The 26,085-nt window shown below is 67.3% G+C and overlaps 2 protein-coding genes across 4 annotated transcripts; both read left to right on the forward strand.

Annotated features, from left to right (window-relative positions):
• Positions 1 to 25,607, forward strand: LOC121499128 (maestro heat-like repeat family member 5). Of its 3 annotated transcripts, none has more exons than XM_041769663.1 (10): positions 12,257 to 13,778; positions 14,055 to 14,334; positions 19,557 to 19,705; positions 20,647 to 20,821; positions 21,376 to 21,492; positions 21,826 to 21,945; positions 22,410 to 22,559; positions 22,687 to 22,809; positions 22,937 to 23,013; positions 23,580 to 25,607. In XM_041769663.1, the coding sequence occupies exons 1-10, from the start codon at positions 13,704 to 13,706 to the stop codon at positions 23,913 to 23,915; spliced, it is 1,602 nt and encodes a 533-aa protein (XP_041625597.1). In that variant the 5' UTR covers positions 12,257 to 13,703; the 3' UTR covers positions 23,916 to 25,607. The 3 variants fall into 3 exon arrangements, with proteins under 3 accessions (XP_041625599.1, XP_041625597.1, XP_041625598.1); XM_041769664.1 differs by having other exon boundaries at positions 20,738 to 20,821; XM_041769665.1 differs by lacking the exons at positions 12,257 to 13,778; positions 14,055 to 14,334 and adding an exon at positions 1 to 649.
• LOC121499130 (collagen alpha-1(II) chain-like) lies at positions 14,210 to 18,570 on the forward strand. Its single transcript, XM_041769666.1, has 2 exons — positions 14,210 to 17,050; positions 17,211 to 18,570. The coding sequence occupies exon 1, from the start codon at positions 15,418 to 15,420 to the stop codon at positions 16,480 to 16,482; it is 1,065 nt and encodes a 354-aa protein (XP_041625600.1). The 5' UTR covers positions 14,210 to 15,417; the 3' UTR covers positions 16,483 to 17,050; positions 17,211 to 18,570.
• Positions 25,608 to 26,085: the final 478 nt, after the last annotated feature.

The following is a 26,085-nucleotide window of genomic DNA, read 5'->3' on the forward strand; positions in this document are numbered from 1 at the left end:
TGTCCTTCTGAGCCGCGGCCCCAGGCAGGGCGAGGTGGGGGGCCTGGGGGAGGGAGGCCTGGGCAGCGCTGTTCCCCCAGACAGCGGCACCCTGAGGAGGGGGTGCGCGCCCCCCCCGAGGTGTGGGGGAGGCCTGGAGGGGGGTCGGAGCAGGGCCCCGTGAGGGCCGCCTCCCTGCTTGCCTCTCCGTGGGTCTCACCGGGCAGGAATGGCCACTGCACCCCGGACCCCTCCTCCTCCCCCGGCGCCCTGCTCTCTGGCCCCCCATGGACGCCACCCTCCACCCCTACCCTTGCCATGGCCTCTGTGGGCCCCCGGCACCCCCAACTCCCGTCCCTGCACCTGCTTGGTGCTCGCTGAACACAGACCCAGCGGCGCCCTCTGTGCCCGGGGGCGGGGGTGCGCCCCTGGGGGCTCTGGGCTCCCCTGCTCTTGCTGGCTCGTCTGGCGTCCTCCGCGGCAGGAGTCTGGCTGTGAAGGAGGCTATTTTTAGCCTCTGTTGTCCCGTAACTATCTTGCCTCTGTTTCGCCCTGTGCTTGGTACGGCTCTGCCAGAGAGCGTCAGTCTGTCTGCGCCCGCTCGGGGGAGCCGTCCAAAGCCCGCGAAGGACGAAGAGCCACCCTGGAGCAGGTGGGCGTCAGCCTGGCGGTAAGAGAACACCCGGGGGCGTCCTGGCCACTGCAGAGACACCGGCCCCACCCACGGAGGCCGGGAGGGCCTAGGGCGCCGGCGGCAGGGTGACTGGGGTTCCGGACCGTGGGCCCGCCTGTGCCCCACCGCGCTCAGGAGAGGGCCTGGCCTCGGGGGGGTGGGTGGTTCCCGAGAGCCCTGGTGCGTGAGGTGTCGTCAGTGAGAACTCGGCCCCAGCTGTCCTCTGATCCCTGGATGAAGCAAGAGCTTGTGGTCCACTCAGACCCCCCCATCTCCTGGGCAGCGGCCTGCTGTTCCGTCCTCGAGGCCTGAGGAGAGCCGACCTGGGCTTTGCTCCCCTGAGCAGCAACGTCACTGCTGTGCCGGCTCCCGTCTAGAAGGGCCGGGCTGGGCCGTGGGCACGGCTGCCAGGGGCCCGGGGACGGAGGGGGCGGAGGGGCCGCGTGGGGGGCTGGGTTCCCGGGTTCCAGGCCTCAGGGCCTCCCCTGACGGGGTCCAGCACCTCTGCTTCCTGGCGCCCTCTGCCCACCCTGCACCCCGCCCCCACCTTCGGGCCCCCTCCACGCTGCCCTCCCCCTGGGGGCTCAGGTGTGGAAGGTGTGTTCTGTGTTTAGAGTCTGTCTGCATTTCTTCTCCCTGCCGCCATCCGGGTGTTGCCATGGGAACCAGGCTGTGCTCCCCGTGGCATCCTTGACGGATGAGTGTCAGGGCCCACCTGTGCGAGTGTGTGTGATAGGGTGTGTGTGTCTGAGTGTGTGTGGTAGGGCGTGTGCCGTGTGGCACAGTGTGCACGAGCGTGGCGGGGGGTGCACGCGTGTGTGTCTCGGCCCCGAGAGGCGCCGTGGGGTCCGCGGTCGGAGCAGCGGGCAGAGGGCAGGTGGTCGTGGGAAAGCCACCCCATGCTGGCCCGGCCTCCACGCGGGGCTGTGACCCCGTGGCCGCCAAGGTCCTGCTCCTGACCCACCGCCCACCCGCGGGGCGGTCCCTGCCCTCCCGCCTCCCCTTTGAGCACCAGGCCCGGGCTCAGGCCGCAGCCTGTCCTCTGGGGCAGGTGTCAGGGGGATTCGGAGCCGCCCTGCGGCCCCCGCCCCCACAGTCACGGGGTCCCCAGCCACAGGCCCTGCACACTCACCGGGCACAAGTCCTTGCTGACTGGGGCTTCCTCCGCCCCCTCTGGCAGTCTGTGCAGTGACTGGTCTCCAGGGCCCTCCCCTGCTCCTGGGACCCAGACCAGGGTGGGGGGAGGGGAGCGGCGGGGAGAGGGGCCCGCTGGGTGCCTGCTGACAGCAGCCCCCCTGTCGCCTGTCATAGGCCTCCACCCACCTGGGAGCTCCTGCCAGGAGCCCCATGAGCCGCGTGGGTGGGAGAGGAGGGGAGGGGGCAGAGGGGAGGGAGAGCCCAGGACAGCTGAGAGCTGCAGGGGCCGCCTTCACAGGCCTGGAGCTCCTCCCTGCCCCTGTGCCCGCCCCCACCCCTGCAGCCTCTCCCACCCCTGCGGGCCCAGCCAGTGGGGCTGCCTGGGTCTCCAGAGGGATGGGGGGGGGGGGCTCCTTCCCCTGCAGAGCAGCTCCCAGGGCAGGGCTGGCCTCGGATTGGTCCTGCCCCCCCCCCCCCCCCCCCCCCCCCCCCGCCCTGCCACTGCCCGTCCCCATCACCCCTGCCCTGACACTGGGTCAGGCTTTGGATATATTGGGTTAAACAAATTGCATAATTAACACAAATTTCTCTTTTTTATTGTGGCTCCTAGAAAATTTTCAGTCACGTCTGCAGTTCCCTCTTCCTGTCGCCAGTGCTGCGTGCCTCCCTGGGGGGGGTGCAGGACAGGGATGCCCCTGCAGAGGGGCAGGGGCTGGCTTGCTGACTGCTGAGTGACGGGGGTCTCTGGAGCTCCGGCTTCCCCGGCTGCAGGACCGTCTCTGAGGCCAGAATCCCACGGGGGTGTTGTCCTAGAGCCACGAGGCCCCAAGCAATCACCTGGGGTGATCCAGGACCCCACGGGGGAGCCGGTCTGCTTCCAGCATCGTAGGCCAGCTCAGTGCTTATCCGCCAAAAGGGGCCCCTCTGGAAAAACACACAGCGCCTGGGGCGCGGGGCTCGTGCCATGCCACCCACGGCCCCAGCCCCACGCCGCGCACCCCAGCCCCAGCCCCTCTCCGCCCGCAGCCCATCCCGCTACCTCTCGGGCTCTGGACGCTTCCTGGCTGCACCCCACGCCCACCAGGCCCGAGCGCTCTGGGGTCAGCTTCCCAGCACCTCCCCGACCCAGGGGCCCCCCTGGCACTTCAGCCCCTAGGACTTGGGTTGGAGCCTCCTGGGCTGCTCCCCGCAGGGCAGGAGAGGGCAATGGGGATTTCTAACAGGCTTCCAAATGTGGCGAAAGTGATGCTGATGACAGCCAGGCCCTGGGGGGGGGTCTTCTCTGTCCCCACCCCGTTTTGCAGGCCACATGTCCCTGTGCCTCTGGCTTGGTCACCCGGTGTCAGGTCAGGGAAATGGCCCAGGGGCCCAGGGCTGGATCCTGCGGCCCCCCCAACCAGCTGGTGACCCCTTAGTCCGAAGAACTAAGGGATCCAGAGCAGGGCGAGGCTGCCGCAGGGGTTTTTGGGCCCAACCTACAGACTGAACCCTTGCTCGTGGCCTTCGCTGACCCCCGGCCTTGGACACCAGACGTCTGTGGGGAGGGGCTCTGTCCCCGGGGGGGGGGGGGGGGACTTTGTAGCTCAGATGTCTGGAGACCTGCCCCCAAGATGCCAGCTGTCTGTGCCCTGGACTCGGCCGTGCAGAGCGCCCAGCCCCAGGGCCCAGCCCAGGGCCCAGCCCCGCCCAGCAGGGACGTCCTCGGACACCCGCACTGCCCCGGGAAGCGCCGCCGCCCTCCCGGGAGGCCTCTGGGCGATTTTCCAGTCGTGGAGAGTGGAAAGCCGTCGCCGTGCGGACCCTGCTCGGCCACAGAACGTCCGGAGGGTGGCGGCACACGGCCGATGTCGCCGCGTCTGTTCCAAGCTTCCTTTCAGCAGTTCTCGGCCCGGGATCCGGGTGCTGCCCTGGGCGTCCCCCGACCTGGTCCCGACCTCCTCCGGGCTTTGACCGAGGCCTGGCGCCAGGAGCTGAAGGCCGGCTCCGAAGCCGCGCGCCAGCAGGTGCTTCCCGTCGCTCAGCACACTAAGGGGCTTCGGGACAGGAGGGGCCGGATCACATCCCTTGATGTGAGAAAAGGTAACGCTCGGTTACGGGTTACGGGCTACGGGTTACGGGTTACGGGTTACGGGTTACGGGCTACGGGTTACGGGTTACGGGTTACGGGTTACGGGTTACGGGCTACGGGTTACGATAAAACCCAGCAAAGCGGGAGGAGAGGGGAGCTCCTCCAGCCCCAGCAGGGGAGTCTGCAGGAACGGACCCCGACTCGGGCACCAGCGCTGAGGCCAAAGGTTTTCCCACTAAGCTCGGGAATAGTGGAAATCCTATAGCTACTGAACGAAGGCGAGAGGCGCACACGGACGCACACGCACACGTTGAAGAGGAGGAGGGGGCGGCCCGGGGGCTCGGCGGCTCAGCGCTGCCTTCGTCCCAGGGCGGGATCCGGGGGTCCCGGGATCGAGTCCCACATCGGGCTCCCTGCATGGAGCCTGCTTCCCCCTCTGCCTGGGTCTCTGCCTCTCTCTCTCTCTCTCTCTCTCTGTGTGTCTCTCATGAATAAATAAAATCTTTTTAAAAAAAATAAAAAAATAAAAATTCTGGCGTTTGCAGGGAAAGGAGAAGGAACAGGACTGGCGAACACAGTTTGGAACAAGAAGAATGAAGCGGGAGGAGTCAGTTTCCCCGATATCAAGGCTTCTCAGCAGCTGCCGTGATCAAGACTGCGGGGTGCTGGCAGCGGGGCGGCCGCGCGGGCAGGGGGAGCAGGGCGCAGCCCCCAGGACAGGGCCCCCCAAGCTTTCCGGCTTGTTCCGCCTGCCCTGCAAGGGGGCCCCCCTGCAAGCCTCCAGGTGGCTGGAAACCCCCTGACCCCATGACTGCCACGACCCCCGTGACCTCTGCGACCCCACAAGTGTGCAGGAGGCCCCCACCCCGGACTGACCACCTCGAGGAAAGGGTGGGGACCGTGGGGTTGGCCCAGCGCCCTGGCTGCCAAGGGGGCCTGGGGTTGGCATCTTGTGGCCGGTGCTGCTCCGGGGTTTGAACACACTTGGGCTCAGATTCCTCCGCTGGGTGGCGTGGGTGGTTGCTGGGCCCACCCAACCGCGTCCTTTGTGCCCGTGGCTGCCGTCTTCCGGGGGGCTCTGGCCTGTGCCCACCCAGCCGCGCCCCGGGAGAGCGTGAGGACGGCTTCTTCGCCTCTGTGTGGCCCTGGGGGGACAGCGTGGCTTCGTTACCCGCCGCCCTCGATGGGTGTCCGGGTGTGCGATGACCCGTGTCCCGCCTCCCTCCCTGCTGCCTTTACGTGTTTGCAGGGGTCGGGAGGTCGCCGGCCTTGGAGGTCCCCGAGCCGGTCTGGGGTGACCCGGGCCAGGGGTGCTGTGGAGGGGACTTCTGTTGGGGAGGCAGGAGGCTGGCCCTCTGGGCCCCAAGGTAGGGGACGCCCAGGTAGCTTCACCTGAAGTGAGCTGGTCCCTTGGGAGGTGCCTGTGGATGGGGGGGGGCGTCATGTCAGCCTCGGAGCGGTGGCCAGGGACACAGGGAAGGAATCGACTGACCGTCAGGCCCCGGAGGTATTTCATCAGCCTGGGTGGGGGGGGGGGCTCGGCCGTCACCTCCTGCTGCCACCAAGGGGCTCCTTGAGGGGACGCACTGCCTGCGACCCGAGGGCCACAAAGTTCACCCCCGGTTGGCAGGGGGGGGGGCGCCCATGCGCTTGGCGTCAGGAGAGCCCCGTGGCCGAGGTGGTGGTGCCGCTGGGGACGGGTCCCCGTCTACCGTCAGCCACATCTGTGTCTCTGTGGGGCCCCGGGGGCCCTGAGGTGACCGCAGCGGGGCTCGCAGGCAAGTGGGGGGATAGACTCCCGCTGGCAGACGTGTGAAGTGGGTGATGTAGCGGCGGTGGGGACATGGGGTCGGTCTGCTGCCGAGTGGAAGACGCGGGAGGACGCGGGAGGATGCAGACCCAAGGACTCCCCATGAGTAACCCGCGTGCCTCTACGGATCCTGCCGGTGGCCGGCTCGACGTCCACACCCCGTCCCTCCCACGGAAGCCCTGGTGTGTCCGACGTGGCCACGTAGCCCGTTTCCTGCCAACGTGGCATAAGGGTCCCTGTGTACAGCTGACAGGAGGGCTCGTTTCCAGCGGACTCGGACCTGTTCACCCCTTTGGCCACAGGGATGTGACCTCCTTTGTCTGATGTGATGGTCGGAGGCAGGCAGCCCCCTGGGGGACAGAGGGAGGAACAAAGCTCCTGCAGGAAGAAGGCAGGAGGAGGGGGGTCGGGGGGTGGGGGGGCATGCAGTGTCCAAGCTCGCTTTGGGCCGCCCGCCCCGACTTCGGGTCCGAGAGGAAGCCACTTATTTGAGGCGAGACTGTTGCACTGGGGTGAGCATGGGCGGACCGGCAGTGTCAGGGGCGCAGACACACCTGGGGCCCTTGGCGGGAGCTCAGCCACCTCGGACTCCTGCTGGGGCATGGCCGGTGACCCGCAGCCAGCAGCTCCCAGCAGCTCCCGTTCCAGCCTCCCTCCTGGGCTCAGGGCCCTCCCTCACCTCCCCACCTCCCCACTCACCCCCCACCCCCTCACCTCCCTGCTCAGCTCCTCACTCTCTCACCCCCTCACCCCTTCACCTCCCCGCTCACCTCCTTGCTCACCCCCCACCCCCTCACCTCCCTGCTCACCTCCTCACTCTCTCACCCCCTCACCCCTTCACCTCCCCGCTCACCTCCCTGCTCACCTCGTCACTCTCACCCCCTCACCTCCCCGCTCACCTACTCACTCCTCACTGAGCCCGGGGCTGCCAGAAAACTAGGGCAGAGTGTGTTATTCCAGGCGCCCAGAAATCTCCTGAGACGCTGAAGGGCCCAGACTGTGCGGATGGGCGGCGGCCGTGGGCAAGGACGCAAACGTGGGGGGCTCCCTGCTCGCTCGCTCGCCCACCTGCTCGTCCTCTGCTCCACTCGCTGGGCTGTGCTTCCTCCTCCTGTCCCAGCCGCTGTTTCCTGATGTTACCCGGTGTGAGGACGAGGCCCAGGCTGCACGCCCTCGCCCCTCCCCGCCCCCCCAGGGCCCCTGAGTGTCCACCCCCCACTCCTCCCTGGGCGTCCTTGCACTTCCGCTGTCCCTGCCCAGCACGCTTGCCCAGCGTTTTAGTCATCAACGCCCAGTAATCTGCCTCATGCCCCGTGTGGCCGAGGCCGAGGCACAGGGAGGCCGAGGAATGTGCCCCGGGCCACACAGCACGTGGGGGACCAGCAGGTGTTCGCCTGAGCCCGGAGCAGAGGCCTCCGGATGTGGCCACAGCCGGGCTGACCGCAGGGGGCACAGGCCCGGCTCGGCTGCTGGGCTGCAGCATCTGGAAGCCGCCCACAGCCCTGTCCCGCCCCGGCCTCCCCCTCCCTGGCCCCACCGGACCCTGGAGAGTCAGGGTGGACACGGCAGCAGCAGGGCTGTGGGCCGAGGCCCCCGAGGAGCCAGAGCAGGAGCAGGAGGAGGCCCGGGGGGAACGCGGGAGCTTGGAGAGCAGACGCTACCTTCCTGTGGCCGAGACCCTCTCCCCCGCAGGTGCATCCCCCGCCCCGGGCTGGGCCCTTGCACACCACCCCCTGCCCTGACAGGCTTTGGATATATTGGGTTAAACAAATTGCATAATTAACACAAATTTCTCTTTTTTATTGTGGCTCCTAGAAAATTTTCAGTCACGTCTGCAGTTCCCTCTTCCTGTCGCCAGTGCTGCGTGCCTCCCTGGGGGGGGTGCAGGACAGGGATGCCCCTGCAGAGGGGCAGGGGCTGGCTTGCTGACTGCTGAGTGACGGGGGTCTCTGGAGCTCCGGCTTCCCCGGCTGCAGGACCGTCTCTGAGGCCAGAATCCCACGGGGGTGTTGTCCTAGAGCCACGAGGCCCCAAGCAATCACCTGGGGTGATCCAGGACCCCACGGGGGAGCCGGTCTGCTTCCAGCATCGTAGGCCAGCTCAGTGCTTATCCGCCAAAAGGGGCCCCTCTGGAAAAACACACAGCGCCTGGGGCGCGGGGCTCGTGCCATGCCACCCACGGCCCCAGCCCCACGCCACGCACCCCAGCCCCTCTCTGCCCACAGCCCATTCCACTACCTCTCGGGCTCTGGACGCTTCCTGGCTGCACCCCACGCCCACCAGGCCCGAGCGCTCTGGGATCGGCTTCCCAGCACCTCCCCGACCCAGGGGCCCCCCTGGCACTTCAGCCCCTAGGACTTGGGTTGGAGCCTCCTGGGCTGCTCCCCGCAGGGCAGGAGAGGGCAATGGGGATTTCTAACAGGCTTCCAAATGTGGCGAAAGTGATGCTGATGACAGCCAGGCCCTGGGGGGGGGGTCTTCTCTGTCCCCACCCCGTTTTGCAGGCTACATGTCCCTGTGCCTCTGGCTTGGGCACCCGGTGTCAGGTCAGGGAAATGGCCCAGGGGCCCAGGGCTGGATCCTGCGGCCCCCCCAACCAGCTGGTGACCCCTTAGTCCGAAGAACTAAGGGATCCAGAGCAGGGCGAGGCTGCCGCAGGGGTTTCTGGGCCCAACCTACAGACTGAACCCTTGCTCGTGGCCTTCGCTGACCCCTGGCCTTGGACACCAGACGTCTGTGGGGAGGGGCTCTGTCCCCGGGGGGGGGACTTTGTAGCTCAGATGTCTGGAGACCTGCCCCCAAGATGCCAGCTGTCTGTGCCCTGGACTCGGCCGTGCAGAGCGCCCAGCCCCAGGGCCCAGCCCCGCCCAGCAGGGACGTCCTCGGACACCCGCACTGCCCCGGGAAGCGCCGCCACCCTCCCGGGAGGCCTCTGGGCGACTTTCCAGTCTTGGAGAGTGGAAAGCCGTCGCCGTGCGGACCCTGCTCGGCCACAGAACGTCTGGAGGGTGGCGGCACACGGCCGATGTCGCCGCGTCTGTTCCAAGCTTCCTTTCAGCAGTTCTCGGCCCGGGATCCGGGTGCTGCCCTGGCGTCCCCGACCTGGTCCCGACCTCCTCCCGGCTTTGACCGAGGCCTGGCGCCAGGAGCTGAAGGCCGCCTCCGAAGCCGCGCGCCAGCAGGTGCTTCCCGTCGCTCAGCACACTAAGGGGCTTCGGGACAGGAGGGGCCGGATCACATCCCTTGATGTGAGAAAAGGTAACGCTCGGTTACGGGTTACGGGCTACGGGTTACGATAAAACCCAGCAAAGCGGGAGGAGAGGGGAGCTCCTCCAGCCCCAGCAGGGGAGTCTGCAGGAACGGACCCCGACTCAGGCACCAGCGCTGAGGCCAAAGGTTTTCCCACTAAGCTCGGGAATAGTGGAAATCCTATAGCTACTGAACGAAGGCGAGAGGCGCACACGGACGCACACGCACACGTTGAAGAGGAGGAGGGGGCGGCCCGGGGGCTCGGCGGCTCAGCGCTGCCTTCGTCCCAGGGCGGGATCCGGGGGTCCCGGGATCGAGTCCCACGTCGGGCTCCCTGCATGGAGCCTGCTTCCCCCTCTGCCTGGGTCTCTGCCTCTCTCTCTCTCTCTCTCTCTCTGTGTGTGTCTCTCATGAATAAATAAAATCTTTTTAAAAAAAATAAAAAAATAAAAATTCTGGCGTTTGCAGGGAAAGGAGAAGGAACAGGACTGGCGAACACAGTTTGGAACAAGAAGAATGAAGCGGGAGGAGTCAGTTTCCCCGATATCAAGGCTTCTCAGCAGCTGCCGTGATCAAGACTGCGGGGTGCTGGCAGCGGGGCGGCTGCGCGGGCAGGGGGAGCAGGGCGCAGCCCCCAGGACAGGGCCCCCCAAGCTTTCCGGCTTGTTCCGCCTGCCCTGCAAGGGGGCCCCCCTGCAAGCCTCCAGGTGGCTGGAAACCCCCTGACCCCATGACTGCCACGACCCCCGTGACCTCTGCGACCCCACAAGTGTGCAGGAGGCCCCCACCCCGGACTGACCACCTCGAGGAAAGGGTGGGGACCGTGGGGTTGGCCCAGCGCCCTGGCTGCCAAGGGGGCCTGGGGTTGGCATCTTGTGGCCGGTGCTGCTCCGGGGTTTGAACACACCTGGGCTCAGATTCCTCCGCTGGGTGGCGTGGGTGGTTGCTGGGCCCACCCAACCGCGTCCTTTGTGCCCGTGGCTGCCGTCTTCCGGGGGGCTCTGGCCTGTGCCCACCCAGCCGCGCCCCGGGAGAGCGTGAGGACGGCTTCTTCGCCTCTGTGTGGCCCTGGGGGGACAGCGTGGCTTCGTTACCGCCGCCCTCGATGGGTGTCCGGGTGTGCGATGACCCGTGTCCCGCCTCCCTCCCTGCTGCCTTTACGTGTTTGCAGGGGTCGGGAGGTCGCCGGCCTTGGAGGTCCCCGAGCCGGTCTGGGGTGACCCGGGCCAGGGGTGCTGTGGAGGGGACTTCTGTTGGGGAGGCAGGAGGCTGGCCCTCTGGGCCCCAAGGTAGGGGACGCCCAGGTAGCTTCACCTGAAGTGAGCTGGTCCCTTGGGAGGTGCCTGTGGATGGGGGGGCGTCATGTCAGCCTCGGAGCGGTGGCCAGGGACACAGGGAAGGAATCGACTGACCGTCAGGCCCCGGGAGGTATTTCATCAGCCTGGGTGGGGGGGGGGCTCGGCCGTCACCTCCTGCTGCCACCAAGGGGCTCCTTGAGGGGACGCACTGCCTGCGACCCGAGGGCCATAAAGTTCACCCCCGGTTGGCAGGGGGGGGGGCGCCCATGCGCTTGGCGTCAGGAGAGCCCCGTGGCCGAGGTGGTGGTGCCGCTGGGGACGGGTCCCCATCTACCGTCAGCCACATCTGTGTCTCTGTGGGGCCCCGGGGGCCCTGAGGTGACCGCAGCGGGGCTCGCAGGCAAGTGGGGGGATAGACTCCCGCTGGCAGACGTGTGAAGTGGGTGACGTAGCGGCGGTGGGGACATGGTGTCGGTCTGCTGCCGAGTGGAAGACGCGGGAGGACGCGGGAGGATGCAGACCCAAGGACTCCCCTTGAGTAACCCGCGTCCCTCTACGGATCCTGCCGGTGGCCGGCTCGACGTCCACACCCCGTCCCTCCCACGGAAGCCCTGGTGTGTCCGACGTGGCCACGTGGCCCGTTTCCTCCCGACGTGGCATAAGGGTCCCTGCGTACAGCTGACAGGAGGGCTCGTTTCCAGCGGACTCGGAACTGTTCACCCCTTTGGCCACAGGGATGTGACCTCCTTTGTCTGATGTGATGGTCGGAGGCAGGCAGCCCCCTGGGGGACAGAGGGAGGAACAAAGCTCCTGCAGGAAGAAGGCAGGAGGAGGGGGGTCGGGGGGTGGGGGGGCATGCAGTGCCGCCCGCCCCGACTTCGGGTCCGAGAGGAAGCCACTTATTTGAGGCGAGACTGTTGCACTGGGGTGAGCGTGGGCGGACCGGCAGTGTCAGGGGCGCAGACACACCTGGGGCCCTTGGCTCGAGCTCAGCCACCTCGGACTCCTGCTGGGGCATGGCCGGTGACCCGCAGCCAGCAGCTCCCGTTCCAGCTTCCCTCCTGTGCTCAGGGCCCTCCCTCACCTCCCCACCTCCCCACTCACCCCTCACCCCTCACCTCCTTGTTCACCTCCCCACTCACCTCCCTGCTCACCCCCTCACCCCCTCACCTCCCTGCTCACCTCCCTGCTCACCCCCCACCCCCTCACCTCCCTGCTCACCTCCTCACTCTCTCACCCCCTCACCCCTTCACCTCCCCGCTCACCTCCCTGCTCACCTCCTCACTCTCACCCCCCCACCCCCTCACCTCCCTGCTCACCTCCTCACTCTCTCACCCCCTCACCCCTTCACCTCCCCGCTCACCTCCCTGCTCACCTCCTCACTCTCACCCCCCCACCCCCTCACCTCCCTGCTCACCTCCTCACTCTCACCCCCCCACCCCCTCACCTCCCTGCTCACCTCCTCACTCTCTCACCCCCTCACCCCTTCACCTCCCCGCTCACCTTCCTGCTCACCTCCTCACTCTCACCCCCTCACCCCCTCACCTCCCCGCTCACCTACTCACTCCTCACTGAGCCCGGGGCTGCCAGAAAACTAGGGCAGAGTGTGTTATTCCAGGCGCCCAGAAATCTCCTGAGACGCTGAAGGGCCCAGACTGTGCGGATGGGCGGCGGCCGTGGGCAAGGACGCAAACGTGGGGGGCTCCCTGCTCGCTCGCTCGCCCACCTGCTCGTCCTCTGCTCCACTCGCTGGGCTGTGCTTCCTCCTCCTGTCCCAGCCGCTGTTTCCTGATGTTACCCGGTGTGAGGACGAGGCCCAGGCTGCACGCCCTCGCCCCTCCCCGCCCCCCCAGGGCCCCTGAGTGTCTACCCCCCACTCCTCCCCGGGCGTCCTCGCACTTCCGCTGTCCCTGCCCAGCACGCTTGCCCAGCGTTTTAGTCATCAACGCCCAGTAATCTGCCTCATGCCCCGTGTGGCCGTGTGGCCGAGGCCGAGGCACAGGGAGGCCGAGGAATGTGCCCCGCGCCACACAGCACGTGGGGGACCAGCAGGTGTTCGCCTGAGCCCAGAGCAGAGGCCTCCGGATGTGGCCACAGCCGGGCTGACCGCAGGGGGCACAGGCCCGGCTTGGCTGCTGGGCTGCAGCATCTGGAAGCCGCCCACAGCCCTGTCCCGCCCCGGCCTCCCCCTCCCTGGCCCCACCGGACCCTGGAGAGTCAGGGTGGACACGGCAGCAGCAGGGCTGTGGGCCGAGGCCCCCGAGGAGCCAGAGCAGGAGCAGGAGGAGGCCCGGGGGGAACGCGGGGAGCTTGGAGAGCAGACGCTACCTTCCTGTGGCCGAGACCCTCTCCCCCGCAGGTGCATCCCCCGCCCCGGGCTGGGCCCTTGCACACCACCCCCTGCCCTGACACTCGCTGGGGCTGTCCCCCGCGTGGGCTGCGACACCTTTTCTTCCCTCGCCATCTGGCGAGCTCCTACCCATGCTGCAAGCCCCGGCTCGGATGCCCCTTCCTCCAGGAGGCCTGCCCTGATTCCCCCAGGCACACCTGGACGGTTTCCCCTTTCCTTCCAGTGAGTCTGTCTCCCTGCCAGGCGGAGCCCCTGGGCACAGCCCGTCGCTCACTCCGTCTTCCTCTCCCCAGCTGACGGGGGGACAGTACATTCTGGGCGTTCGATTATCATGTACTGAATAAGCGAGTGAGTCAGATGGTGACAGCCTGTCGCCGGGAGCCGTGGGCTGCAGCGGGACTCGGAGGAGCCCTGCCTTCCCCATCCCGCCGCTCCCCGCCAGGGAGGGATCCATCCAGCAGAAACTGCGCCCCCCACCCCCCCCCCGCCTCCCCTGTGCTGCCGGCCCGTGTGGACCTCGGGGGGCAGGAGCGAAGTCTTGAGCACAGCGCGGGCCCCAGGCCGAGCCAGCCCCTCCGTGATGTGAGCAGCGTGGGCGCCCGGACTCCCTGGTGTTCAGGGCCTTCCCGGGCCCAGGGGTCGCCCCACATGGAGGTGCTGGCGCCCCGGGTCGCTCTGTCCAGCGGTCAATCTAGATTTCCATACACGGGGTTCCGGGCCCTCAAACTGTAGCAGTGACAGGTGCCTGGGGGACAGCGGAGACCTGGGTCAGGGGGCAGGAGACCTCGGCGTGAGGCGCATGCCCTTCTGCGTCCACGGAGCCTCACTGCTGGAGCGGGGATCCTTTGTCAGGCTGCACCTGCTCCCCACTGCTGCCACCGTGAACCCCCATGACGCCCCTCCTCTCACGTGGTCCCCCCAAGAGCACCCAGGGGCCTCTGTCCCTCTCTGCCTTCTCCAAGAAGCCTTCCCAGGTTGCCCCTGATGCCGCACCCACTCCGGGGTGAGGGCCACCCTCTCGCTTCCTCAGGCCTTTGGTCTCCCACCCCAGGGCAAGGGCTGCACCACTGACACCTGCACCCTGTCTGGAAATTGCCCCTTGAGTCCTGGTCACTGCTTGGCTTCTGATCCCGGCTCGGATGGGCCTCTCCAGCTCCGCCCCAGGGCCCCCAGAGCCTTTGTCTCGTGCGAGGCCCTCGGCTGCTCCTGGGGAGGTGGGTCGCTGCCTGCCCTGCACCCTCCATCTCTAGCTGTCCTCAGGCCTCAGTTTCCTCGGCCCTGCTCAGCTCCTCCTCCGGGATGCCTCCTCCAGGCTGGGTGAGGGCCCAGGGAAGGGCTGTCAGGAGCAGGACACCCTCTCCCAGGCCCCAGGCTAGGGTGGGCGTGCCCACTGAGCTCAGGGCCTGGGGGTTCCAAGCCGGGGGGCCCCTGCCAACAGGCACCTCTCAGGGCCCCGGCACCTGCCCACTTCTGCTCCGATCTGTCCCCAGGCGGCTGGCTTTGCCCTCAAGTGGCTGCCCGCCCAGCCCCGGCCTGCCTGGGGTCCCCGCCTGCGGCCTGCCCTCGTGCTCCGAGCCTCGAAGCCCCACGTGCAGGCCCGGCGCCCGCTCACCTCTTCCTCACGCGGCCCTCGTTGCCACGGAGATGGGCATGCCACCGGGGGCCAGGGACTGAGGGCCCCATTCAGATGTGCCTCCGGAGTCCCATCACCCCGTGTGGCCGGAAGGTCCGGTTCCACCCCACCGTGCTCCGGGGTGTCGAGCATGTTTGGTAAGTCCCCACCGTGACACATCCCCGGGTCAACTCGGGCCCCTCTGCTCATGACAAATGACCCAGAGGGTTTGAAGGGATTGGGAACCGTGGATGTGACCCCACAGTGCCCCAGAGCCTGGCCTGGGTCGCGCTGGTGTCCCCTACACGGTCCCTCTGGCTGTAGCTTCCAAAACGCCCCCCAAGGTGGTACTGCCGACCCAGGGAGGCCTCATCCGGGGCTTTCCCCTACACGCGGCCCTGACACCGGCCCTGACACCGGCCACAGCAGCCTGCAGCCCCCCGCTCCCCTTTCTGTCTGAGCCCGGGGTCCCCGTCTCCAGCTCCTGGGGGCCACGCTCCTCATGGGCCCCTGCTGGTGGCCCCTTCGCATCCTCTTGTCTGCCCACTGCCCGCCTCCGACCTGGAGCGGCCTCGCCTCCTGGAGCCTCACCTGGGCTCGGCCGAGGCGGGGGGCCTCTGTCTGTCGGCTCTGGGACTCTGCCTCAGGAACTGGGGAGCCCACTGTGCATCAGAGATGCCCCCGGGAGCGGCCCCACACCAGTGAGGGTCCCACAGCTGCCCCAGGGCGGCTGGCGGGCGCGGGCGTCTCTCAGGCCAGAAAGTTCCTCCAACAAGAACTCTCCGCGGGCAGAAGCTCCTCAGGGGAGCCACCCTGCAGGCACCTGCTGGGGGAGGGGGTCCCGGGTGCAGGGTCAGCCCCAGGCCCCGTGTGGCTTTGCCAGGCTGGGGACCACTGGTCTGCCCGGGGCTGGGGCAAGCTGCCCCAGGGAGGGGGGACATGGGAAGAGGATCCCTTGGGGGGCAGCACAGGAGGGGGCTGTCTCCCCAGAGGCCCCTCCAAGGGGCAGCTGGTTAGCCCCACCCCTGAGAGCCCCCGGTTCCCGTGTGCACCCGAAAGAGAGAATGTCACCGAATGCTCCTTGGGCAGCGGTGGGCAGGGGTGGGGGGCAGGAAGACTGGACCCGTTTTATATTCTCCCGGTTTCCAGGGCACAGCCCTGGGAAGCGGGAACTGAGACGCTCGACCCAGTGACCCCGTGAGCCCAAACCCGTCCGGTGATCTCAGGCGGGTGGGCCCCGGATGCTGCGGGGGACACGCACCCCCAGAGGTCGTCAGGGTGCTGGTCAGGAGCAGGCCCGGCCTGTCTCAGAGGAGAGCCCTGGAGCGAGGCCACCCGGGGGCCACACTGTCCCTGGGCCAGTCTGGGTCAGCGCCCAGCCGGGGTCCCCCTGGGCCTCGGATAACCGAGCCCACGGCCACGCGCAGGGGGAAAGCCCCAACTGCCCGGGGCGTCGGTTGGAGGCTGGAATTCTCAGGCCTTCGGGGCTGTTGGGGGCCACAGGGGAGCCTTGGTCTCTGGACTCGCTTCTCGGGAGGACCTCGGGCCTCAGGGGCGTCTCTTGGGGGTGCCAGCCCCACGAGCCTCAGCTCAGCCCTGGTGAACCGCCTGGACCCCCTCCCCGCAGCAGTTTGCGGAAGGGGCTCAACTGTCTTCTCGGAACACACGGGCATCCTCCCCGCCAGAGCCCGGAGCCAGAGCACAGGTCACAGGGGTCTCCACAGGGACCCACACCTGAGCACGGGGTGCTGAGGGCGTCCTTGGGACTGGATCGCCGGGTCAGAGCAAGAGTGGAGCCAACGGGGTCGGGCAGGAGCCACGAGGGCCCTGGATGGGAGACCGGCCAGCTCGGCCTGGGGTGGGGGGCAGGGCTGGGCTGTGGTTGTCACTTGTCACATCCTCCAGGCCTGGGCAGAGGGACATGGGACATTGGTCGAGTGAAGGAAGAAAGGTGGCAAGAGGGATGGTGCAGGGAGACTCATGGGGTGCATGGGGCCCCGAGACCGGGTCTGGCTGGTGAGCTCTTGCGAGTGGGGCTGAGTACCAGGCCGGCTCCCACCTCTCCTGGTTCTGGGCCAGTGGGCGTAAGAGGCCGGGTGGACAGGGCTCCTGGCCCGGTGCCCCTGCCTGGGGAGGGGCCGGTGCCTTCTCTGGCTCACCCTCGGGTGCGTCCACTGGCGGGCACGTGCTCATGGATCCACTTGCCTTCGTCCGTCCCTGGACGCGTTGGGGCCTTGGAGTGCAGACGCCCCCCCTCAGAGGGGAGGGAACCGGACGGGGGTGGGGAGGTGCCAGGAGACGTGTGAGTCCCTTTGGGGCCCAGGCAGACGGGGGCAGTGAGAGGGTGAGTGCACAGTTTTGGGGAGTCACTAGGGGACAAAGGGAAGCCAGAGCCCCAGCGTGGCTGCTGGGCTCAGAGGTGCCCGCCCCCAGAGGAAGAGCCCGGTCAGGGCCTGAGGGACGTCCGTCTGCAGGCGTCCCGGGGTGCCCCTCACCCCAGACTGGCAGACGATTCCGGCCTGTCCTGGACCCTCTGAACCAGAAGGTCCCCCAGAACCAGGCCCCTCGGGGGGTGGGCATGGACGGTCCAGGGGAGGTGAGGGCCGGGGAGGGCACAGGCTGCCACGGGGCCCCCAGGCCTCTCAGAGTGCATGACCTCTCCACCCGGCCCAGGCCACGGGGGTCAAGCCCCTTTGGCCCCTCTGCAGTGTCCCTGGGACGTGCCGGTACGGACAGTGTGGATACGGGATCCCAGAGCCTCCAGGGAGGGGGGCCTGGTAAGGACGGGGGGCCTTGAACATCAGCTCACAGTAGGAACCTCATCTGTCCCTCCTTCCCTAGGTCACCTGGAGCTTGTGAGGCTGCATGCTCGAGGTGGGGGGCCCAGCCTGGGTTGGGGTGCCTGGCTGGGGTGGGGGGGCCTCAGCAGGCTTGGGGGGTCTGACCGAGGTGGGGAGCCCCGCAGGGTTGGGGTGTCTGGCTGGGGTGGTGGGCCCAGCAGAGTTGGGATGCCTGACTGAGGTGGGGGGGCCAGTGTGGTCCCGCCCCTGCCCCCCAGGACCTGTGCTCCCATCAGGAGAGCCTGTCCATGGTGGCTGCGCCCAGCGACGGCTTCCATGGGTCCCAGTGGAGGTCCACCTGCCTGTTGGACTGTTCTGCTCCCACAGAGGAGCAGAAGTGGGATGTCGGTGAGCAGGGCGGGCTTGGGGCTGGGAGTGCGGGGACCAGGGCGTTCAAGGGCCTGCTGGGCTGTCGCTGGATGGCACTGTCCTGGTCCTCCAGGCCTGGAGCACACCCCTTCCCTGGGGGCCTTCCTTCGGGTCGCCGTGTCTGCTGGGGGTGGAGGGACAGCTCCACTGGCACCTGACAGAAACTTCTGGAAGGGCCTTGTGTCTGGAGACATCGCAAGCAGGCGAGGCTTGCTTCAGAGCCTTGCTCTCCCCACCTGCCTGCAGCACCACGAGAGGCCACAGCCGCCCCTGCACCCAGAGGACACCGGGGTCTGCGGCCACCCGGGAGCGGGTGCGGGTGGGGGTGGGGCGGGCACTGCCTGCCGCTGGGCAGCAAGCCCCTGGCGTCCTCCTCCCAGCTGCCCCTCCTGCAGCCCCGTGAGGCAGGGGTGGGGGGGGCTCCCACCTGCCCTGGGGGCACAGACCCCTCGAGAGTGTGGTAAACAGGAGCATTTTGGGTTTATTTGTGGTTCCCGTGCCTAGTGAGTGGTAGATGCTCAAGAAGCTTCTACTGATTGAACCAAGGAACAAAAGGGTGGACGGACGGGTCCACGGGCGGCGGGGCCGCGCCAGCAGGGAGGTCGCCTAACCAGCAGCTCAAGCCTGGGCCTGGCCCTCGCTCTGAGCGGTGGCCCTGGCTCCGGGTGTCAGCGGGGGTGGGGGTCCCCGAGTGGGACACACTGGGACACACCAGCAGGCCCGGGGGCCGTGGGGCGCGCGCGGCCGGGAGGGCGTGAGGCCCGGGGAGGGGACGGGCAGCGCGGGGCCCACAGGCGCCCGACCCCAGACCTGACTTTGTGTCCGGTCCCGGCGGGTGCTGGCCGCGCGCCCCGGTCTGGGCTGATCAGGGGGTATTGGTTACCTGCGAGGAGCGCCGGGGGTCAGGCCGCCGGAAGCCTGGACGCTCGCTTTTACCAAAGGCTCCAGGCGGCATTTAGTGTACGAGGAAGCCCGCCCGGCCGGCCCGAGCACGGTCGTTGCTTATTTTTGAGACCTGGTGCTAAATTACCTTTCGAAGATGAACCCTCTCCCCCGCCACCCCCCAACCCCCCCCCCGCCCCCCGGCCCCAGGGGTGGGAGACCAGCTTCCGCTTGCTGGCTGGAGTCCTAGGTCCTTGTGCTTTTACTCTGCATCTCCTTTATCACTGGTGGGCGGGAGGCGGGGGTGCGGGGGTGCGGGGGTGCGGGGGTGCGGGGGTGCACGCCTTCCCATTTCTCCGCTGGCCACGGGGTCTTCGGGGCGCCTCCACTGCCTCTCCCGACACCGAGACAACAGTCTGAGCTGTTGTGCCCACGGCTGAGATCTCTTCAGGGTCCCCGCGTGGCCGGCCGTGCAGACTGCGCCCCGGGTCGGGGCCACGAACCCTAAAACTCTTCTCCCTTTGTTTCTGCCCTGGTGCCCTATTTAGAAAGCCCTTCTCTACTCCGGGATTCCTAATAACAAAGCCCAGGGACGCCCGGGGGGCTCAGTGGTTGAGCCTCTGCCTTCGGCTCAGGGCCTGGCCCCGGGTCCCGGGTCCCGGGATCGAGTCCCGCGTCGGACTCCCTGCAGGGAGCCTGCTTCTCCCTCTGCCTGGGTCTTGGCCTCTCTCTGTGTGTCTCATGAATTTAAAAAAAAAAAAAAAAAAAACAAAAAAAAAAACAACAAAGCCCAGTCTGCTCTGTATATTTAAGTTGTTGTTTGGAAATTCAAATATTGTAACAGCCTGCTCTTGATTTTGCTGTGAGTAGGGACCCAGGCTAGTCTTTTTTCTTCTTCTTCCTCCTCCTCCTCCTCCTCCCCTTCTTCCTTCTCCTTTTTCTTCTTCTTTTTCCTTCTCCTTCTCCTTCTTTTTGTTTTGTTTTTTCTTCCAAACGATGAGCTTCGGGACTCCGTTGTCTTGGGCTGGAGTTTTGTGCTCCTGTCGTGAGCTGCGTTCCCTCTGCCTCCGCGGGGCTGGCTGGCATCTGCAGGCGGCTGTGCCCAGGGCCGTGTCCCAGCGCCCCAGTGGCCTCTGCCCTCTCCCGTCCCATGCTTGCAGCCTCCTGGCTGCTCTCCCACCGTTTCTCCGCAGACACACTACAAAGACAGTGGCGTGGGCCCCGCCAGGGCAGGAGCTGAGAGGTGTAGGGGCACCCCCAGTGCAGGGCTGCTTGTCTGTCCTCCGCAGGGCACCCGGGCAGGGCGACCTTGGACGAGTCCCTGGGTGACAGATCACCATGGGAGGAAGCACTCCTGGGCCAGATCAGGGCCATGTCAGACTCGCAGAGGAGCAGAGCGCTGGAGGTGATCCAGCACCGCATCGAGGAGCACACTCAGGTGGGGCCCGGGGCCCCTGGTCGTCCCCACAGGATGCCGACCTCCACCACCCCGGGGCCCCGGGGCTCGCACTGCCTCTCGGCCCCCACTGGCCTCCGGGTCCCTGACGCCCCTGACCTTCTGGGAAGTGTGGCAGAAGGTGCCAGAAGGCAGGAGGTCTCTGGGACACTAGTGAGGGGTAGGTGGGACCCAGAGACCATGCCAGGGGTGCTCAGTGCCCGGAGCCCCACGGAGCCACACACAGCCTGCCTCCACCTCTCGGCCTTGGGGGCTGCAGGGACAGGGTGGCATCTGCAGCCGGGTCCCTCCCAGCCTGGGGGGCGCAGAGGGCTCCCCAGCTCAGGCCCCTGCGATTGTGGGGGCCAGGCCCTGCTCTGTCTTCTGAGGGCCTGAGCCACCCCTGGGTGGGGGGTGTGCGGGGCCACGGGGCTGGGTGGGGCAGGGCCATCCTGCCCCCGGTCCTTCCCATTCCTGTTCCAGATTCTCTGGAGGGTGTAGGGTGGGACTGCCAGACAGGATCGAGCAGGAGGGATTACGGCAGGACCTGTGCCCCAGAGGGACCCCGGCTCCAAGGCCACAGAGCTTGGCTGCGGGGCCCTGGAAACTGGCCGAGGGCCAGCCCGTCCTCTGAGACCCTGGCTCGGACTGGGGATGAAGGGAAACCCAGCCGGTGGGAAAGGCCCGTGCAAAGGCCCTGAGGCCAGCAGGGTGGTGGCCGGGCAGGGTTGGGGAGCACTCTCAGGACAGGCCGCAGGGCCAGGCGTCATGGGCTCACCAGCCAGTTTAAGGGGTGCAACCTGTGTCCTGCAGGTAGGGGCTGCAGGGATCAGCAGAGGTCGGCCTGGCCGGAATCACACTTTGAGTGAGCCCCCTGGCGGGGGGCACCCCCAAATCTCTCCTTAACCTCCCTGGGAGTAGCTCGTGTTCTCTGCCACCCACAGGTGACCACCATCCCTGGGGGCTCCAGTGGACTCGGGCTCCAGCTTCCCCGGGCAGGTCAGCTGGGGCCCGAGCACTGTGTTCTGTCTGCAGCTCCTCTGGAAGGAGGTGGCCGACCCCGGCATCCGGGAGCTGCTGGCGCCCTTGAACCTGGAACCCCAGCAGCCTGTGGAGAAGGTCAGTGGCTGGGCGGCGTGCCCAGGCGTCCCCACGAGTGCCCAGAGACGCCCACGAGCCTCTGCCGGCAGCGGAGCGTGTGGCTGCTGCGACCTGAAGCTCTGGGTGCGCGACCCGGCGGACAGGCAGCAGGGGTGCCTTTACCACAAGGGGATGGGGGCCCGGGGGCCACGTTACGCCTGCTGAGCGCCGGCTACCAGCCTGCTGGGTGAGGCCAGGGCGGCAGGGCCTGCACGCAGTGGGCCTCACGCTCTGGGAAACCCGCTCAGTATCCTTGAGAGAAAGCCAACGGGGATTCCTGGGTGATGCCGGGGGCACCTCCTGCACCCACACGACGTGAGGTCGGGCCTCAAGGGCCCGTCCGGGGCACAGGGCCTGGGTGCTGCCCTACGGGAGCCGCAAAGCTTGGGGCCCAGGTCCAGCAAGGAAGCCACGCGAGGCGGGCGGGGAGGGGCGCTGCGGCCCGGGGCAGGGGCTGTGCGGGTCGGGAGGGGCTCCCCCTTCACCCGCCACGGGGCTGCCCCTTCCCTGGCACCTGCCCTTGCTCCTCCCAGGCCTTCCTCTTCCTGGTTTACGGGCTGATCCTCAGAGAGTGTGCCAGTGGCGACCTGGTGAGAAGGCACCTGACGCGCCTCCTGGAGCTGTCGCACCAGACGGCTGGCCAGCGGGAGGTGCGTCCGCAGCCCGGGCCCCCAGGACGCCCGAGCCCGCGGCGTGGACTTTGCTACTTGACGGTGGGGGCCCTTCTGCCCTTGATGCCACCACTTGGGGTGACTCCCTCAGCACCCAGCGCTGGCCTGATCACCGCGGGGCTGCGTCCCGTCCTCAGCCACGTCCCGGCTGCATCCTGACCCGGTGGCCCCAGTGGGGTGCACGCCCTTCAGGGCCGGAGCAGGCCTCACCTGCCAACCTTTGTAGGGCTTTCAGGAGGAGGGGGCAGGGGATAGAGGCCACGTCCCCCACTGCCACCTGGGGCCCAGCTCACAGGCTCCTCTGGCCGGCAGGGCATGGCAGTGGCCAGCGGCATAGCGTCGTCCTCGCACCTGCAGGAGGTGTGGGCCACGCTGGAGCACCTGGGCCGCACCAGGGTCCTGAGGACTGCATGCACGTCCCCGGACTACCAGGTAGGGAGGGCGGCCTGGGACCTGGAGACTGTCGTCCGGGCACTCCGAGCCTCAGTTCGCTCCCTGGAACTGCGCGGGTGACCCCTGCCCTGCCCACCTCCCCAAGGGGCGGGCACCTGTGAGCCTGGTCCCTGGGGCCCCACACATGAGATCCACAGCCTCTCTAGGGGCTGATGGCCGGAACCGTGGGCCAGCTCGGCCTCGGGGTGGAGGGCGTGGCCTGCACCTCCAGCTCCCCACCTGGGCACCCGCCCTGGGGGGGATGCCGGGCGCCCCCGTTCTGCTAGTCGTAGGCTCCGTGCTGGGAAGAGCGAGAGGCACTGCCTGCAGAAGCGGTGACTCCCGCTGGGGGGGGAGAGCCGGGGGGCTTTTGGGGCGGGGTGGGGCCGGCGCTGGGCCTGGGAGCGGGATCCCGACCCAGGGCACAGGGCACAGTCCCCAGAGGCCGCCCGCCCCGTTGGCAGGAGCCGGACGCCGACGTGCACTGGAGGTGGGTGAGCAGCACCTCCCTGCTCTGCTACGGGCACATGGCCGTGCACGCGGGGGAGCGCATCCTGCCCTGGGTGGACAACGTCATCTCCAGGATGGTCTACTACTTCTCCTGCGGCTGCTACGTGAGCCCTGCCCCGCCTGGCAGCAGGGGGTGCGGGCGTCCTCTGGCAGGGGGGGGGGAGGGGGGGCGGGGCCGCGGGGCGGGGCGCCAGGGACCCCCCCTCAGGCTGTCCTGATCCGCGCGGGCAGGACAATGTCCTGGAAACCAGCTTTGTGTCGGCGGCCGTCATGCTTGTGAAAGCCCTGAAGCAGGAGCACAGCGCCCGGAGATACAGATTCACGCAGATACCAGAGCTTATCCAGTGTCTCCTGGTGAGGGGCTTGCGCGGGGACCCGCCAGCAGGGGCGCCCAGGGCAGCCAGGGCGGCGGGGGGGTGGGGGGGGGGACACCGAGCTGGGCCCGAGCTGCCGCCGAGCACCTCCTGCTCTGACCCCCCAGGCCATCCTCCAGAAGGAGCCCAACTTCCTGGCCACGCTCTTCCGGCAGAAGATCATACTGGTCATCATGGAGCTCAGGTAACTCCCCTCTGGCTCCAGGAACAGACGGGCCAAGTCCTCTGTGTGTGCGGTGGGAGCCCATGTGTGCGGGGACGGGGTGTGACGAAGGGGCCACAGTGTGGGGCAGGCCTGCTGAAGCCACGTCACGTATGGTCAGGGACAGAGGGCCTCGCTCCCATCTGAGACGGGCTGTTACCACGGGGACGCCGTGACCCTGACCCCAGTCACACGCTGAGCCCTGACCCCGGTCACACGCTGAGCCCTGACCTTTTTCACAGGTTGACCCCTGATCCCATTAACAGAGCTGACACTGACCACAGAATAATTCCTAAGTTTTCTCACAAATAAATGTCAGTAAACCCACGTGGATGGATTGGGGTGGCCTCCCCCAGTTCACACGAGCTCTGTTTTCCCCAACAGCATCCCCGCACCAAGCCAGGGTCTCAGTCCTGCCTGGAATCCAGGCCCACTTCCACTTTTTAAGTCGTGAAAGCGTCTCCCTGCAGGGGACCTGTTCGAGCCGCGTCTCTCACTCCTGGACCTTGGGCTCTGTGACGAGTCCACGGTCTTCGCGTTTCTTCCAGCAAGCTGCGGCCCAGCCTCAAACCCGTGGTCAAGTCGAGGATCCTGCAGACCTGCCTGCAGAGCCTGTACGAGCTCCCGCCCATGGAGATGCTGAAGAGCTGCTTACCCCCGCTGGACTTGGCCCCGGACGTCATGGTGACCGCCTGTTCTGGGCGTCGCTCTCCCGTCTCTGGGGCTGGGGGCCGGGGGCTGGGGGCCGGAGGCTGGGCTGGCTTGTCCAGCCCTTGCTGCGGGAGAGAATGAGGGAGCCCAGGAGAGAGGACCCTGGCCCAGCCCAGCTTTCACCCCAACTTTACCACAGCCCTGTCTTCACTCTGGAAAAGTCTGCGTCTTGAGTTCTGGTGGGGTCTGGTGTCCACGCGGCCCACTGATGTTTTGTGGCTCAGATGGGACAAGGGTGCAAAAGCACTCCCCCGAGCCCCCCAAACGTGTGCAGCTTCCAGCTGCCTACCCACGGGCTCCTGCAGCCCTAACAAACACGGCCTGCGATGTGCGGACAGGGCGGCCCCAATCCCCACCCGTCAGGCCCAGCGTGACCCAGCTCCCCGCCTGCACCACACGTTGTCCCCCCGGGGTGGCAGAGACACACGTCCACCCACGTGCCACCAGGCAGGCAGGTCACAAGGCCATGCCCAGAGCTCCCGTCCACGGGAGCCCCGCCAGAGTCCTGGTGTCCTTCCAGTGCGCAGCGACAGGAGGCCTGGGTGACAGGGTCCCCCAAGAACCACTTTTCTCAAGGACTTTAGGTTAGGTCCCACGAACACAAAGCAGGGCAGGCAGGGAGTCGTCGCGCCCACCGAGCGCTGCGCTGCGCTGAGCGGGGCGCTGAGGGCCGCACACGTTCCTGCTCGGGGTGGGGGGGGTGTCGTCAGGAGGACACGGAGACCCGCCTGGAGACAGGACGCGGCAGGGGCTGGGCTCCCAGGGAGAGACTGTGAGCTCAGAGTCGGGGAGGCCGTGGGGAGCCGAGAGGGCAGGGTGGGGTCACCGCCGGGGAGGACTCGGCTGCCCGCTGGGGAGCTCTGGCGCCCAGGCCGCTCCACGAGAGCACCACCCCGCCAGGCCCCCGGCCAGCCACCGGCCACGGGTGGCCCTCTGTGAGGGGACGGAAGCTTGGCGGCCGGGCCCTGAGCGGCCAGCAGCCGGGACTGGGTGCCTGGGGGTCCCCGAGTCTAATGCGTCACGGGAGCGCAGTCCCGGGAGGGACGGGCCAGGGCAGGAGAAGTGAGGCCACGGGATGGATGAACCACAGGAAGCCGATCGCCACACACACAAAGCGGCGCGAAAGTGGACGGTTCTAGACATTGCAACCTCTACTGGTGAAAGTATCCCCCAGATCAAGACGATGAGCTGCTTATCTCCCCCCGAAGCTTCGTCACGCCACCGTGGAACCCCTCTCCTCGCTGCCGTCGTCGTCACAGCCTGCGTCTCCTGGACCTCCGTAGAAGTGCGATCACACGGGGACACGCTTGTTTTTGCCCCGGTTCGTTGCACTCAGCACAACGGTTCGGAGACGCGCCTCCGCCGCAGCTCGTGTGCACGGCGCGTCCCTCTTGGCCGCGGAGCCGTGTCTGTCCGGGTTCCCGCGTGTCCGGCGTCCTCACAGGACGAGGGGCGTCGTGATGCTCCCAGGCTGGGCTGCTACGATACAGCCGCCGTGCACGTCCGTGTGCGGGTCCCCGTACTGACTGTGTTTTGATCTGGGGGATCCAGATCCCAGGACCGGGTCGTCCGGGTCACAAGGCAGGCGCGTGTTTAACCTGCCGAACCGCCGTCCAAACCAGACTGGCCGCGCCGCTCCTATCGGGTGCCCGGGGCGCTGGACGCCCTGGTCGCCCCGCGGTGTAGCGGCTCTTAGAGTCTGGCCACTCCAGTGGGTGCGTGGTGGTGTCTGGTGGCGGCTTAAAATGTCCTTTCTCGGGACGCCTGGGGGGCTCCGCGGTTGAGCACCTGCCCCGGGCCCAGGGCGGGATCCGCAGTCTCAGTATCGAGTCCCGCATCAGGCCCCCTGCCTGGAGCCTGCTTCTCCCTCTGCCTGTGTCTCTGCCTCTCTCTCTCTCTCCCTCTGTGTCTTTCATGAATAAATAAATAAAATCTTTTAAAAAAAAGTCCTTTCTCGGCTAAGATGTGGAACATCCTTGCACGTGCTTTTCACCATCTGTACATCCTCCCTGGGGAGGCGTCAGTTCAAACCTTGTTCCTAAACCGCATCACTCGTTTGGTTGAGTTTCTAGAACCCAACCCCCCCCCCCCGCCCCCGCACAGTGATTTGAAACTACCTGCTTCCAATCAGCGGCTTAGGTTCCTATTGTCTTCGTGAAGAAACAGCCTTTCCCGAAGAGCAGACGTTGTGGATCTCGAGGAAGCTCAATTTACCTATTTCTTTCTCATGGATCGTGTTTCTGGTGTTGAATCAAGGCGTCGTCTCCTTAACCAAGGACACAAAGATTTGTCTCGTAGGTTTTACCCTTCGGTCCGAGACCTGTTCTGAGCCCCTAGGTGCCG

The sequence above is a fragment of the Vulpes lagopus genome, chromosome 9 (assembly GCF_018345385.1).
Source record: "Vulpes lagopus strain Blue_001 chromosome 9, ASM1834538v1, whole genome shotgun sequence".
NCBI classification, from domain to species: Eukaryota; Metazoa; Chordata; class Mammalia; order Carnivora; family Canidae; genus Vulpes; species Vulpes lagopus.